The sequence below is a fragment of the Leptidea sinapis genome, chromosome 11, assembly GCF_905404315.1.
Source record: "Leptidea sinapis chromosome 11, ilLepSina1.1, whole genome shotgun sequence".
In the NCBI taxonomy this organism is placed as follows: domain Eukaryota; kingdom Metazoa; phylum Arthropoda; class Insecta; order Lepidoptera; family Pieridae; genus Leptidea; species Leptidea sinapis.
In genome coordinates, this window is record NC_066275.1 from 6,047,057 (window position 1) to 6,062,126 (window position 15,070).

Sequence of the window (15,070 nt, forward strand, 5' to 3'; positions counted from 1 at the left end):
TTCGCCCAGCGAAGCGAGCGGGGGCGGCTAGTATATATATATATTTATATACCTATGTTACATTTATATACAGTTAGCGCACGAGTTGAATGCAGTCGGGCCCGGGCTAAAGAGTGGAAAGATCTTGGCCCGCAGTCCGTACGCCTCGCCTCGCTCGCAGTCAGTTATAATACGCTCACCGTGTTGTCGCATTATACATCAAATCATCATCATAGTAGGCGCAAGACATCCACTGATGAACAAAGGTGTCCCACTATGATCGGCCCTGCGCTACCCTCATTCAACGCATTCCGGCGATCTTGACCAGATCATTTGTCCATCTTGTGCGAGCTCCCGCCAACATTGCGTCTTCCGGTACTTGGTCTTCGTTCGAAGACCTCATCAATCCGTCGAACTATGCGCCCTGTCCACTGCCACTTCAGTTTCGCAACCGTCTGGGCTGTGTTGGTGATTTTGGTTCTCCTACCGATCTCCTTGTTTCTGATTCGATCTTGCTAGGAAACTCCGATTATCTTCTGAGTGACTATGAGCTTCTTCATATTATATGTTTTTTATATAGCTACAATTTAATCATTAAATATTAGGACGTGGAAGAGGAAGCTAGTATTGAGCCAACACGTCCAGCAGCGCCTGCCACGCCGGCTCCAGCAATGGACTCCACCACGCTCCTACATAACGATGAAGAATCCTTCGCTCTAGCGCCTGTCGACGCGACTGTTTTAAAAGGTAAAGAATCATTTAGATTTTTAATACGTCTAGATAGACTGTGACAGCTGTAAAAACGTCGAAAAAAATTGAGCTTGACAGTTCACCTCTATTTTGTACGCACACTAAAGTAATCAACTTGGCCTGTTTTTATCGGTCGTGTAACAGAAACTGGCTCTATCTAAACATGTTAATTATCTAAGCGTAAGACAGTCACATTAGATACACATTATTAAATATATATATAAAAAAATAAAATTTAAATTACAAGTAATTGTGATGTTCATAACAACACTGGAAGCAAATTAAAGTTGCAGCTAAAGTCCATTTTTCCTTATAAATAAGGTTCATTTTGTCCAGTTAATGTTTTGCCAATAGTCACATAAAATCAATTTATCAGGTGTTACAAAAACGAAACGCAAACGGAAGCTCATAGTTGACGAGGTGAAGAATATATCTGGTGAGGAGATGAAGAACCAACTGAGCAATACAGCTGATATAGTTACCACGCTGGACCTGGCGCCACCCACCAGGAGACTGATGCATTGGAAGGAATCTGGAGGAGTGGAGAAACTGTTCACTCTTCCGGCCCGGCTAATACCATCTAAAGTGCTCTTCAAGGTATTATGAACATTCATCATTCATTTTTTCATTTACTTCAGCCGGGAGACGTCAATGAACATTCGTAATATATTATGTAATAAATGACTTAATGCGTGAAGTATATTAATGGATAGAAGGGTATTACACCAAAATGTATTTCTAGATATCTTACAAATGTAAGAAGTAGTTTTTTTGGACAAGATAAACTTTTGTCAAGGAATTTTAAAATTGATTGAAGTATGTGTTAATTTGCGGAAATCCATAATCATCCAAATGTTTTGAGTTTTAATGAATGCTCATTTCGTAAATTTTTGTTGATATATAATTTGTCCATATTGTTAATATAATGTTTTTTTTAACATATTTTTAAACTTTATTTTATATGGTTCGTGTCTTATATCTGCTGGTAAACTGTTTTATATATATGGGATTCTCTTTTCTAATGTTCTATCTCCGTAATAATGCGTAACTCTAGGTACTTCATATTAACCATCAGATGTAGACCTTGTCTGTTGAGCATGACATACCACGGTTGGACTACGCTCTTGATTGCCACGGTGGTGTAATGCATTAGCACTAAAACTCCTCTGTTCACACATGCCAATGTTTTTTTCATGTAGAAATTCCAACGATGCATGGCGCTTCTGAGTGAAATAGTTGAGGAGGGTGAAGCGAAGTCACCTGAACCGGAACGTGTCCTAGCTAAGACCAGAGGCAGGAAGAGGAGGCTAGAGGAGGTAAGCGATAGTGCTATTTTGATGAATTATGTTCAAACTGCAATGTTTTATAACACACTTTATTGAGAAGAGAGAAATGAAGAAGATAGTGAGTCGTACACCCTGCCCACTACACTACAGGATTCTTTAATACACACAATGCTTGTCACTTTAAGACATAAGGACTATATTTCACTGTGAGATACCAAGCTAGTCATGAGAGTCATGCCGCGTCCGACCTGGTCGCGCCACCAAATTGGTTGGGCAGCCTAACGAACACCAGGGGAGTAACCTCTACAGAACTGTATACATGTTATTGGTAGCGGCGACTGGTTGCGCCACCGTGCTGTCTCGGTCGTAATTTCGTATCATAGTAAACCACCGTGTTTTAGTTAGACAGCTGAATTTTTGAAAGAATGTGCTTATTATATTATTTATTTTTATAGCATATCAGCCTAAAATTCATAGACGCCTAATAAAAGGCGAACACCGTAAATAGCTGTGAAAAGGTAGAAAAAAAATTCGGGTTAGCTGTTAACCGCAATTTTGAGCAATGCACGAAGACTAACACAAAGTGGCATAAAAATCGCAGGTGTAAGACGTAGCTTGTCGCGCACACTAAAGTAATAAACCTGGCCTGTTTTCATCGGTTGTCTAGCAGCAAGAGGCGTATAAATTATATAAGTATTCCAAGTTATGAACACAGGTCTAATATAAAATTGGATAAATTATATTATGTAGCAGTAGCAGCCAGTAGTTATTCCTTACGATATATTGCTGTGAAAGGTATTTATAGAACATGTTGTGGTAATCACGGGACCATTACAATTTATATTTTATCTACATCTATACTTTAACTTCTCTATTAAAGATTCTGAAACAGTTAGCTTATTGCCAACATTAAAACACCCAATGTCCTAATAAACATTACATCAACCAAACGAGTGTTGTAATGTTGTACTGATTTTCATAACAACACTCCTTTGTTTTTTGTTCAATCCTTTTATACGCAAAGAGTTTTTACAGACAGCCTCATTCTTATTGCTCGATGCGTGGTATCTGTATGAATTTAAAAAAAAAGAACATTTTCGTTTACGCGCGTTCCACACTAACAGAACGTCGCCCGGCGAAAAAAAAGTAGGTTATTCGACTAGTCGCCATTTTTTTTCGATATTTTTATTGTTTTGCTTATAAGAAAATTGCGATTCAAGTTTTGACAGCACACCGCCAGATATTTTAATAATTGCACTATACAAAATGTAAATTACTACTAAAATAAATAATTCTTTCAGTAAAACTTAGTTTATTTGTATATAATCAGTAATGGATAATATTAGGTTACTAATAGGACTGGCTGTTTTAATGTTAGCAGTAAGCTAACTGTTTCAGAATTTTTTACAGAGGATTCATATCCTGGGTGTAGATAAAGTCTTATATGCAACTGTTAATAATTAGGTATTAAAACACTCTCATGTGATACTATTATCACCCACATTCGTGTTTTAATACCCCTTATTACACAATAGTTGCATAAGTAACTATTAAACTTTCAGAACATGCAACCACCGGAGACGCCAGCACCTCCCCCGCCGGAGATCCAGCCGCCGACGCCCATGCCACACGAATATGAACCTTCGGCCGGTTTGTAAACTTACTATATTTATATATATACTAGCTGACCCAGCATACGTTGTATTGCTATATAAGGTAATAAAAAAAATTTGGGGTGTAAAAAGTAGACAATTAAGTACTACAATTATTATTGTATACGATTGCCATCTTGTAACCTATAGGGTTTGTGGATGGAACAGAATAATACAAAAATAGGGCTTGATCGTAGAGGGTTGAAAATCTATTTTTTAATTCTGTATCAAAAAAACAATAAATTACGTCAAAAAAACAAATATGGGTAAAAAATAAAAACTCTTAACATTTAGGGGGATGAAAAAAAGGTAGTAGCCGATTCTCAGACCTACTGAATATGCATATAAAATTTAGTAAAAATCAGTAAAGCCGTTTCGGAGGAGTAAGGTAACTAACATTGTGACACGAGAATTTTATATATAAGATATTATATATATATGTATATATATAATGAAGATGGTCTTTGTTTGTGGCTCAATCACACCTAATCCACTGATAGTATCGATATAAAACTACCACCATTCGATGCGAAATGTATCCTAGATGGTTTATGGCTACTTATTTTTAATATGATAAAATAAAAACGTAATAGTTTTAAATTTTATCTTAACAAATTAATTATTTTTTCCCAATACAATATCTTAATAATCACTTTTCTAAATTTGTATTATCTGTATGTTAACATGTGCTAACATTAAGGTTATGGGATGCTTCTTTTGAAATGTATTGTGCGAGAGAATGGTTATCTCTAAACAATGTGTAATCCGAAGAATTAAATATAGCTAGCTATAAACTCTTAGAAAAATGAATTCAAATTCAATAGGTTTAAATTAAATGAAAAACTTATCAAATGAAATCTTTAAAAGATTAGGTACTTTAAGTACCAAGATGTGCAATATTTAATAAAAAAAATGGTTTCGCTCTGTGTGCCTACCATTCAATATCTGGCGGCACTAAGAGTATATTAATTTCAACTACTAGAGGTAAATTTCTTTTATAAGAAATTTTATTTCTCAAATGTAAAACCTACGAATGTACATAGCCTTATAATCAGATAATGGTAGTAAATCACAAGTAAAAAAAACAGTTTAAAGATGACTGTTCACTCGCTGCACCTGTTTCATCTCTCTATTCATGTATCACTAACGGTGGTTTATGTATGTGTGTGTGCGACAGAGACAGAAAAACCTGGGTCGTACCGCTCGCCCGCACACGACGAAGAACCACAAACACCAGGTATTATATAATTAACACACTAACTAACTATTTCTCAAATTAATTACTATTTCTCATACTCAGACAATATAATTTCGCAAAGCCTTGTCCACATATGAAGAAGAATGGCGGGCAAGCACTCCTTTTTTTACCGCACTCTTCTCTTTCATTCTTTGGCCACTTTCGTCATATGTGGACCCGGCATAACTAAAAGTTTAACAATAATATGTATAACTGGTGCAAGTCAGGGCCGCGCCGACCCCCGGCAGCGCCTGTGTGCGAAACCTATGAAGCGCCTCTTTTTTAACGAATCATAAAAAACGAATTTAATTTTTGAATGAATATTTTTAATTGTTAATTTTGACTGAAATAAATGTTCTCCAGTTTTACAGTACTTAGATAATATTATCATTAATATCTAAGTGTACAAAACTGTGGAACATTTAGGAATTAGGATACTAAATAGGTAAATCCCGTTCGCTTCTGCTTGCCAATTACTGCGAAAAATAAAACTCGAACAAAATTTTAACATGCTTTATTAATACAAAGAATTTAATACTTAAATATGAATAACAAAGAAGCTGACTTTTTTCTAAGAATAATAATACTAATATGACTATTACCTACCTGTGTTATGTTTTAAAAAAACAACAAGAGTCTTAACATTTGCAAGAATACAAACATTACTTAAATTATAATATTTCCAATTTTCTCACTTTTTTGTTTGCGAAATCCTTAATAGTTTCATGTATGTCTATATGGTCTAGTATGGCCTCCTCTATGGATATTGTTGCTAAATTAGTTAATCTTTCCTGACTCATTGTAGAGTGCAGGTAATTTTTTATAAGTTTTAATTTAGAAAAGGACCTTTCCGCGCTTGCTACTGTAACTGGCATAGTTAGCATAATTCGTAATGCTATGGTAATGTTAGGGCATACAGCTGTCAAATTGTTTAAATATTATTTTTTTGAAAAATGGCTGACAAGACATAATTTCTTCACACAAATCATCGGCGTTAATATCCAATGAATCATTTGCTGAAAGTTTCTCCTGTAAACGATGACAGCTACTTCTTAATCGACTTTGATCTTGGTCATCACTTAAATTAAATAAAAAATTAAACACGTCGTTGTGATTATTCAATAAATCAAATCTTTCATCTACGGAGGATAACGCTTGGTCTAATATATAAAAAAATACATTAATTTTAAAAGAGGTTTTCGGATCATTTATAGTGTGGTCTTCGTGTTCATAATCAAAACTCTTTGGAGTTTTACGACGTCTTAGGGGTCTGGATCTGGAAGTTTCAAATTCAGGTTCGACGTCTAATTTTTCGGCAATTTTTTTGGCATCACTTACAATTTCTTCAAAATTTGTGTCTGTTCTAATTTTTATCAAAAACTTTTTTAATTCTGTTAAAGCATCTAAAGCAACTTGCATATTCATATCGACGGACTGTAGAATTTTACTCACAAAATTTACTTTTGTCAATATTATATGCCATACATTTAGTGAACAAATGAATGAAAAGGTGCATATTTTTTCTGCTAGACATTTAGCGTCATATTTTGCCTTCTGATCATATGATATATTATTTGATATTTCATATAGGGCATCATAAATTTTTGGTAAATTTGTAAACAGCGGTTTTATAGCATCTATTCTGCTTGACCATCTTGTTTCAGATAATGGTTTTAAGGTCAGATTTATGACATATTTTTTTAATAAATCCCATCTTTTAGCAGAGGACGAAAAATATTTATATAATTCTTGCACAATACAAAAAAAAACCAGTCGTATGATGATTGAGGTTGGCAGCGTCGTTTACTATTAAATTTAAACTATGACTAGCGCACGGTACATAGAAAGCGCGGGGATTTAAATCCAGCAATCTTTTTTGAAGAGCATTATTCTTACCGCGCATATTTGATCCATTATCATAACCCTGTCCCCTTAAATTGTTTATATCCAAATTAATGTTGTCTAGTTTTTCTAAAATAAATGACGTCAATCCAGCGCCAGTTGTATCTATAATTGGACAGAAAGCTAGGAAATGCTCTCTTGTTTCCAACTTTCTAGTTTCTGTGTTAAAATTGACAAATCTTATTATAATACTAATTTGTTCTACGTGTGAAACGTCAGGAGTACAATCCAGTATTATTGAAAAATATTTATTAATTCGACATAAATTTAAAATAAAATGTTGAATTTGGTTAGCGAGTATGTAAATTATTTCATTTTGAATTTTATCTCCAAGATAAGTCGGCATATTTTTGAAATCCGTATCATTCGTTACGCGTCGTATGTGTTCAGTCATTGAAAGATCAAATTTTCCTAACATTTCAATACATTTTAAAAAATTACCATTGTTACGATCATATAATTTTTGGCTTTGGCCACGAAAAGCCATATTTTGTGTACTTAGAAATTGGACCACATATATTATTCTTTTGATTACATCGTACCAGCGCTGCTTTTCAACCTCTAAAAGTTTTTGTTGAATACTATCAATAGTGTTCTTATTTTTAAGAGCATGACACAAATCTGTCCATTTTTTATAATTATTGAAATGAGCAGAACTTTTCTCATGTCTGCTGCAATACAAAGCTAGATGATGCCAATCACTAATTCCCTCGCAGAATTTATTTTTATGTTTTGATTCAAATAGCTTGCAACAGAAGCAGTAAACGGCATTTTTGGACACTGAATACAGCAGCCACTCTCTGTGATACTTTTCACCGTTTCCTAAATGCCTTTCATAATAATACTCAGAAAATTTTCGTCCCGAAGAATCACGCGGAAAATTATACTGTTTAATTTGTTCAATCGGATTTACTATTAAATACTGGATCAAAGTAGCGTTTAAAACTTCTGGCCAGGCTCCAGGATCATCTTTGGAAAAAGTTGGTATTGGTGACGATAATTGTCTTGACGGTGACGATGGTGTATCAGGCACAGGCACAGACGTAACTTCGGCGGCATCATCTTAAATTAATAACAGACAAACAAATACATAATATTGTTCACATACTCATGTGTCTATCTATCTCCTTGTCTGAATAAACTGATTTATCTATCTATGAATAATTATTTATATTTATACAAATTAGAGTGTCTGTTTGTAATATTAAAATAACCGCTTTTTACTAAATGCTTATGGATGTACGCATTCAGTAAAAAGTACATAAAATAAAATATAATTTTTTACAATTTTTGTCTGTCTGTTCCTTCCGTCTAATCTCTAAAAACGGCCGGAAAAAAAGTTAATTTTTCTATTCAAAATTGAAAAAAAAAATATTTTTTTTTAAAATATCCCAAAGTTATAATATTTATTCATACAAAATTACATAAAAAGTACACACTTACCACTACATGAAGCGTTTTTTGAATCAGATTTAATAACACTTTCATCGATAACATGACTGGTTTCTGTCTCTAATGATTGTGTCGAAGTGGATGGTTGAGCCGTAAAATATTTACTTATTTTAGTTGCATTTTTATTACGTTCTTCTTCTTGTTTTCTTTTCCTTATTAGATTCTGGTAACCAGATAATTTCTTTTTTTTTATCATGATTACTATCACTCATCGTGAAAACACGTTAAAACAATCAGTAGGTAACACCCAAACAAAGATTATAAAAATTCAATGCGCACCTTACACACACACACTTTCAATCAAATGATCGTTCATTTGTTTTGTTTTGCCTTAGCTATCTCGTTCGTTAAAATCGGGGAATATCCGTGACCCCACCCCCGCTTGCGTCGCACGCATCGCATCGGGTTGCGTTCAGAAACTCACTCATACTCATACAAACTCGGCGCCTCTACGGTTTAAAATAACTAGTACTTTTTCTCTGGTTCAAAGAACTGCCGCCGTTTTAACGTTGAGCTCGTAAGGAATGTAAACTAAAACCCTAAACGTAAAATGAAACCATAAACGTGAATAATAATAAACATTATATATTGAGACACTTGTTCAATAAGCGTTATAGATGTTTTGTTGTTTACAAGGCCTATGTTGCGCCTATTGTACCTACTTACTTGTCGATACTCCACTACAAAAAACAATCATATAGGTAACAAAAATAATTTAGGTGGCAGTGGCGGCGCGGCGCCCCTATTGCCTTGGCGCCTGTGTGCGCCGCACACTTCGCACACAGGGGCGGCGCGGCCCTGGTGCAAGTTCAGTTATTTTTGCTATGATTTAATAATTTGGTTTGATGGTCTGAATGAAATGAAGTTCTTAGTTAACTATATTATGTAGTTAAAAGTATAAAATATACTATGCATTTTATTTCATTAATGATTCCGTAAAGTTTATATTCAAAATTGTAAAACTAGCGAAGTATTTTTAAACTAATTGATGTATGTTTATCATCTCCAGCTTGATGTATGTGTGTGAATTTGGGCATTGTCTTTGAATATGGTCTTTAGTGGACATTGTCTATAGTATTCTTTGTTCAATGTATTTCTTATTTGCTTCCTTTCTAATAACTCTAGCACACTGTATCCAATAATTTCTATATCTTTTGCTGTAAATCTACTTCAATTTTCTAATTAATATTAAATGAAAATGTAATATTATCATTAAAATGTTATTAAAACTATACTTCTATATAACCTATGCGGTCGTTTTGTAGAAGTACCCCATGTTATTGATGTATTATTTACATAAGTTATTTTCCAGGAATACTCAGTAGTATCGGAACGCCACTAACGCCCAGCATGCTGGGATCCTTGACACCTGGAACATTGCTGCAAGGAGGTATCACACCTGGCGGCTTGAACCACGGAGGCATGACGCCGGGTGAGTTGAATTTAACCAAACCGATCCCTCTAAGATTCAAGACTTCCGAGTGGATGTGGCGCGCGAATTGTACACGCTCGAAAGTGTATCTGTGCGTATTATTTTACGTGTAGCAAAATAATGCTTATAATTAGGGTAATTTCTATCTATCGAGACAAGCTAAACGACCATGCATGCACTTATTATTCATATTGTCCTTTATTTTACATACGCGACACATAGTTGAAAAACCGTTATATTTAAGAAGAAATGAGTATTTTCAATGAAACATTGTTTTTATTATTTGTGTTTATGTGTTTGTAATCAACTTATAACTATCAACTTAACTTATTAATAGTAATAATTTGTCCCGAAAGACAAAAAAGAATCACTTAACCTTGATCGACCTTGAAGCGCGAGATCACTTGTGTATGATATAAAATGTTACTATATTGGGACAAAGCAACTACTCACATATATTATAGGATGTTTTTTCAAGTAAAGTAAACATGTTCCAAAATAAATAAACAATAAAAAACAGACTAAAGGCTTCTTAATATATTTAAAAAAAAGGCAGACGCTTCAAACTCCGTATAAAATTGAATAGACGCTATTTCAAGTCGAATTTATATCAACAAATACTATATATCATACTATTATAATTATACTATTGTCTCGGAAATACAATCTTGATGTATTGTTAAAATAGCATTTTACCACATACTAGGTCGGTAAACCGCTTGTCACCTTTTTTCTCTGATGTTACAAAACAATTTGGGCCGTGACCTCGTATGTATGCTCTTGTGTCCTCAATAGTATAAGCGTGATGCTTTTGATCGGCGTTGATGGCGGCCTTTTGGAACGAGCAGGAATTATATAATTAAAACTCTTTCACAGGACTTTCACTAGATACCGTTGGTCTCAACCTTGGGCTTCCACACGGCGGACTCACGCCTGCAAATCTGCATCACGCAGGAATGACTCCAGGTATTAATTTAAATATCTACCGCTTTTGTCTTAATATTATAGTTGAGTATTTAAGAATATTAATATTATTATTTAATTTAGAATGGCTTATGCAATACACGCATTACTGTGTTTCGGTCTGAAGGAGGCCGTAGTTAGTGAAATTACTGAGTAAATGAGGCTGATCGTAAATGATGATCTTATGTCTCAAGGTGACGAGCGCAATTGTAGTGCCGCTCAGAATTTTTAGGTTTATTGAGAATCCTGAGCGGCACTGCATTGTAATGGGCATGGCGTATCAATTACCATCAGCTGAACGTCCTGCTCGTCTCGTCCCTTATTATCATAAAAAAAAGTGTTTCTGGGTTTTCTTATCAACAGCAGCATAACCTCTTCAAATTGAAATATGGTTTTTACAGGTGGATTAGATCACGGCGGCATGACACCTGTACACGGCGGTATGACACCCGCACACGGCGGTATGACACCCGCACACGGCGGTATGACACCCGCACACGGCGGTATGACACCTGCACACGGTGGAATGACTCCTGCCGGCTTACATCATGGCGGAATGACTCCAGCCGGATTACAGCACGGTGGAATGACGCCAGCTGGTTTACAGCACGGTGGAATGACGCCGGCTGGTTTACAACACGGTGGAATGACGCCGGCTGGCTTACAACACGGTGGAATGACGCCAGCTGGCTTACAGCACGGTGGAATGACGCCAGCTGGCTTACAGCACGGTGGAATGACACCCTCTGGATTACAACACGGGGGAATTACTCCAGCGGGATTACAGCACGGCGGAATGACACCAACTGGCCTTCAACACGGTGGAATGACTCCAGCAGGACTTCAACACGGCTCTATGACACCTGCAGGATTACAGCACGGTGGAATGACGCCGGCAGGGCTAGCGCACGGAGGAATGACACCTTTAGGTTATTATTTTCTGTTATTAATTGTTACTTAAAATCTATCAACAAAGCTTAGACTACAGGAAAGCTTGATAGATCTAATCATATTCAAATTTATATATTGTACAAAATAATCTGCAGCAATTTTTTTTGTTATTAGTACAACATAGCGGCTTGTTGCATCATCATATGGAGCTACCCATGATGCCGCAGGGTGAAAGCGACAACCCACTTCTGGCCCCGAGCGCTGGATCACATGAACTCACAACACCTCATATGGACTATCAGGTAGTATTGATATTCTTATGATTCCGCTACACTCCTGCTTCCCGTCTCATCGATAGAAGATGTTCTTTCCCTACGCCGTACGAAGTTCGACCTTGCCTTTGAATAGCGCCGCCGTCAAAGAGATGGATACATCGCACCAATTGTTCCACGGTCCGGACGGTAATAATATTACACAACTAAAATTTGAAAAACAAAATTTTATGAACGATGCGTGACTCGAACCCACGACCTCTGGTGTTCCGTGCCAGTGCTCTAACCAACTGAGCCAACCGTTCGAGTGACGTAATAATAATTTAGTGCGATGGACAATGCGACATACCATCGAATATGGTCCGGTACCAGACCGCGTCCGATTGTTCGGCCCGACCAAATCCCACCATGTGTTTAGGCTATAAATAACACGTGCGGACGGTATCTCTTTGACAGCATTGCCATTCAATGCACGTCAAACCGGCAACGCCGCCTTATGATATTGAAATATTCAAGTTCATTGACTTATTGACCCAGTTACAGTACGTTTAAATTAGCTCAAAATTAAAATACCTACCTACTGTTTTCTCATTCGGAAGGCAGATTTCCTTAGAGAAGAACAAGCAAGAAACTCTAAGGTTGCTCTTTTCAAAACAGATTGTGTATTACAAGTTCTTATTTTCAATTAAATTTACAAAACATTTACAATTACAATGTATGCAATTAAGTGATGCAACAAAAATACTCAAACGTCAAATACAAAATGCCTTACACAAGTGATTTAAAAAAATATAAATTAATAAGAAAAAACAAGAGTTATTGAGTACATATATAAAGTACAATACAGTAAATGCAAAAAAAAATAATAACTTTAATTAAAAAAAGGAATAAATAAACATGAAGCAGCCAAGTAGCGCCCGTTCACGAGTACGACGCATGGACTAGCAATCGAATCCCTTGACCATATTTTAGGGAAGAGAACGACCTGCCCCACGTTGCCGCCACAAGCAGTGGCATTAAGCGAGCATGATGATGCCTGTCACGAGAAATCTACTAAATAACAAAAAATAATGTTCATATACATATTATGCAATACTGACGAAATGCCTTTACTTACAATTCATCCATTTGCTTATAGAGCTTTTTAGACGTTATCCGTAGGAGTAAAATCCATAATTATATTAGAATTTATTTTGTGAGATAATTAATTAAAGTATTTTTTTTTCTTTTAATACCGCACTTTTCGCTAGGTTATGGTGTACCTGTATGTGTATATGTTTTTTGGCAGAAAGGTCATTATTGCGTATTTTAATAAAATATTTATTGAAATAAAAATTACTTAGTTTTCTATTAAATTATTATTAAATTATAATATATTATATTATATATTAATAATTATTATTAATAAATTTAATTTTTATCTCACGGGTTCTCGAAAGAGTTTCTTTCCGTATATCAGTGTTTACCCAGGAAATAACACTTTCTGACCAAATGCATTGCAAGATTTTTTTTTTAAATTTATTTCGATCATCCATATGCAGTCAAGCTACTATGTGTGAAGTAATGCTAAACTAATTGTTTACAGAGTGGAATGGCAATGACGAACTTAGGATATGATGATCAACAAGGACACCAGAGCCCTCAGCATGATTATGATTTACCACTCAGTGTTGATAATGTAAGTGTTTATATAATTTGTATTTATTTAGAGAAAATAAGGACAAAACGAGTGTTGTGGTCGCCTGAAAAGTAACTATGTCCGTACTTTTTGTAACACTACAGAGGGCTTCTAATTCCTCCATTATTTTTTAATTACCGTACAAACTAAACACGGAACGAAATTATCAAACAAGAAAATACTAATGTATTAGCTAGTTAAGTCATGGTAGGTAAGCGCACTCGAAACTCATAACTATCCATTGGTCATCTATAGAGAGTGAGATAGATATGGGGTGTCTTCGGTTTATAACGTTACAAAATTCGTTCGGCAGGTAGGTTTGTTGTAGTGTTCGTAAAGCACTTTTCTGTGGTTGTGTAACGTTGACCAATATTTTTTCTAAATAAGTTGAATGAAACGCTCTTTCTTAGAATATGCAATTCGGAAACAGCCTACCGAAGGTATTCAGTTTTAGTAAGGAAAACAATACTGGGTGGGATTTCAATAGAAGTTTGGTTATAAAATAATGAAGCCAGATTTAACTAAATTTATTTTAATCCTAGTGATATATTTCTCGGAGATTTATTTGGATTTAAAATCGGGCGTCATGGTGTTGGTATCCTCCATGTTGTTTTAAGTCGATCAGTGCGCACAACCGGCGCGGGCGCTAGCTTGAAGACGAATGCGACTTCTCAATGAGCGCTCTACTGATGGACAACAATAACTAACTTCAATCACGTCACCGACAGTGACGTACACAGTGACAACTTCAAACACACTTTGAAAGATGACGTTCGCCATCAGTTCAGCCCAATACACAGAGTAGAATATAATCATACAGGCCATATTACTTTTAATATTCTAATTCTCCGACATATTTATTTAGGTTCCTAATGAGGAACGCACTGCTTAATTGCGTGTAAGGTATGCACGCCCCAACAAGAAGGTTGCTGGTCTCTTAGATGAGCGTACACACTTTTTTTAAAGGTATCATGTCGTATATACCTTGAAACATCGTGCAAATAAGTTACTTGCACAGTTTGGTTGTACGTTTAAAGTAGTGGCGTGCATTGGGTTACTAGCAAGGTAAGCACTGTAGATCTAACTAGTCGTAGAACCGCGCTCTAGTCTGACAGTACTAGGTTTTGAAATCTACATACTGTAGTTGTTTGTGTTTCGCATGTAGTTTCCGTACCATATGTCATTAGAGGAACAAGTATACTTTGAAACTGCTTTCTTATTTTATCTCAATCGCCTAAGCATGCGTGTATATTTAACAAAAAGATTTGTTATTAAAATTCTAAACTAAGATTACACATATTTTCATTTTTACTGCCATCTAGCGGTAAATACCCATACTGCAATGCTGTCAAACCTAAAATTTTATGCATTTGTGATATTTAAACCTGTAATTATTATTGAAAACTCTAAATAAAGTAATATTTTTTTAAAACGTTTGTGGCTTCGTAAAAGAACAAAGAAAAGAAGAACAGAGGACCTTTGTATAAAGACTCAAATTATATAATTTTTTTGAACTTATGACCTCAAAATAGCACAGCGCTGTCGGCTTCATAGTTCATATTATAATTTTAGTACC

At 35.4% G+C, this 15,070-nt stretch overlaps 1 protein-coding gene across 3 annotated transcripts in view; it reads left to right on the top strand.

Moving 5' to 3' along the window:
• Positions 1-15,070, top strand: part of LOC126966694 (double-strand-break repair protein rad21 homolog) — a 34,391-nt gene that overhangs the window by 12,808 nt on the left and 6,513 nt on the right. Inside the window, exons 9-19 of one of the 3 annotated variants that reach the window (XM_050810887.1) lie at positions 585-726; positions 1,106-1,326; positions 1,929-2,045; positions 3,578-3,665; positions 4,845-4,904; positions 9,571-9,690; positions 10,567-10,656; positions 11,055-11,085; positions 11,128-11,582; positions 11,719-11,846; positions 13,402-13,494. In XM_050810887.1, coding sequence (XP_050666844.1) covers positions 585-726; positions 1,106-1,326; positions 1,929-2,045; positions 3,578-3,665; positions 4,845-4,904; positions 9,571-9,690; positions 10,567-10,656; positions 11,055-11,085; positions 11,128-11,582; positions 11,719-11,846; positions 13,402-13,494 — 1,545 coding nt within the window. Of the gene's footprint in view, positions 1-584; positions 727-1,105; positions 1,327-1,928; positions 2,046-3,577; positions 3,666-4,844; positions 4,905-9,570; positions 9,691-10,566; positions 10,657-11,054; positions 11,583-11,718; positions 11,847-13,401; positions 13,495-15,070 lie in introns of all 3 variants that reach the window. The other 2 variants (XM_050810886.1, XM_050810888.1) reach the window with 2 other exon arrangements.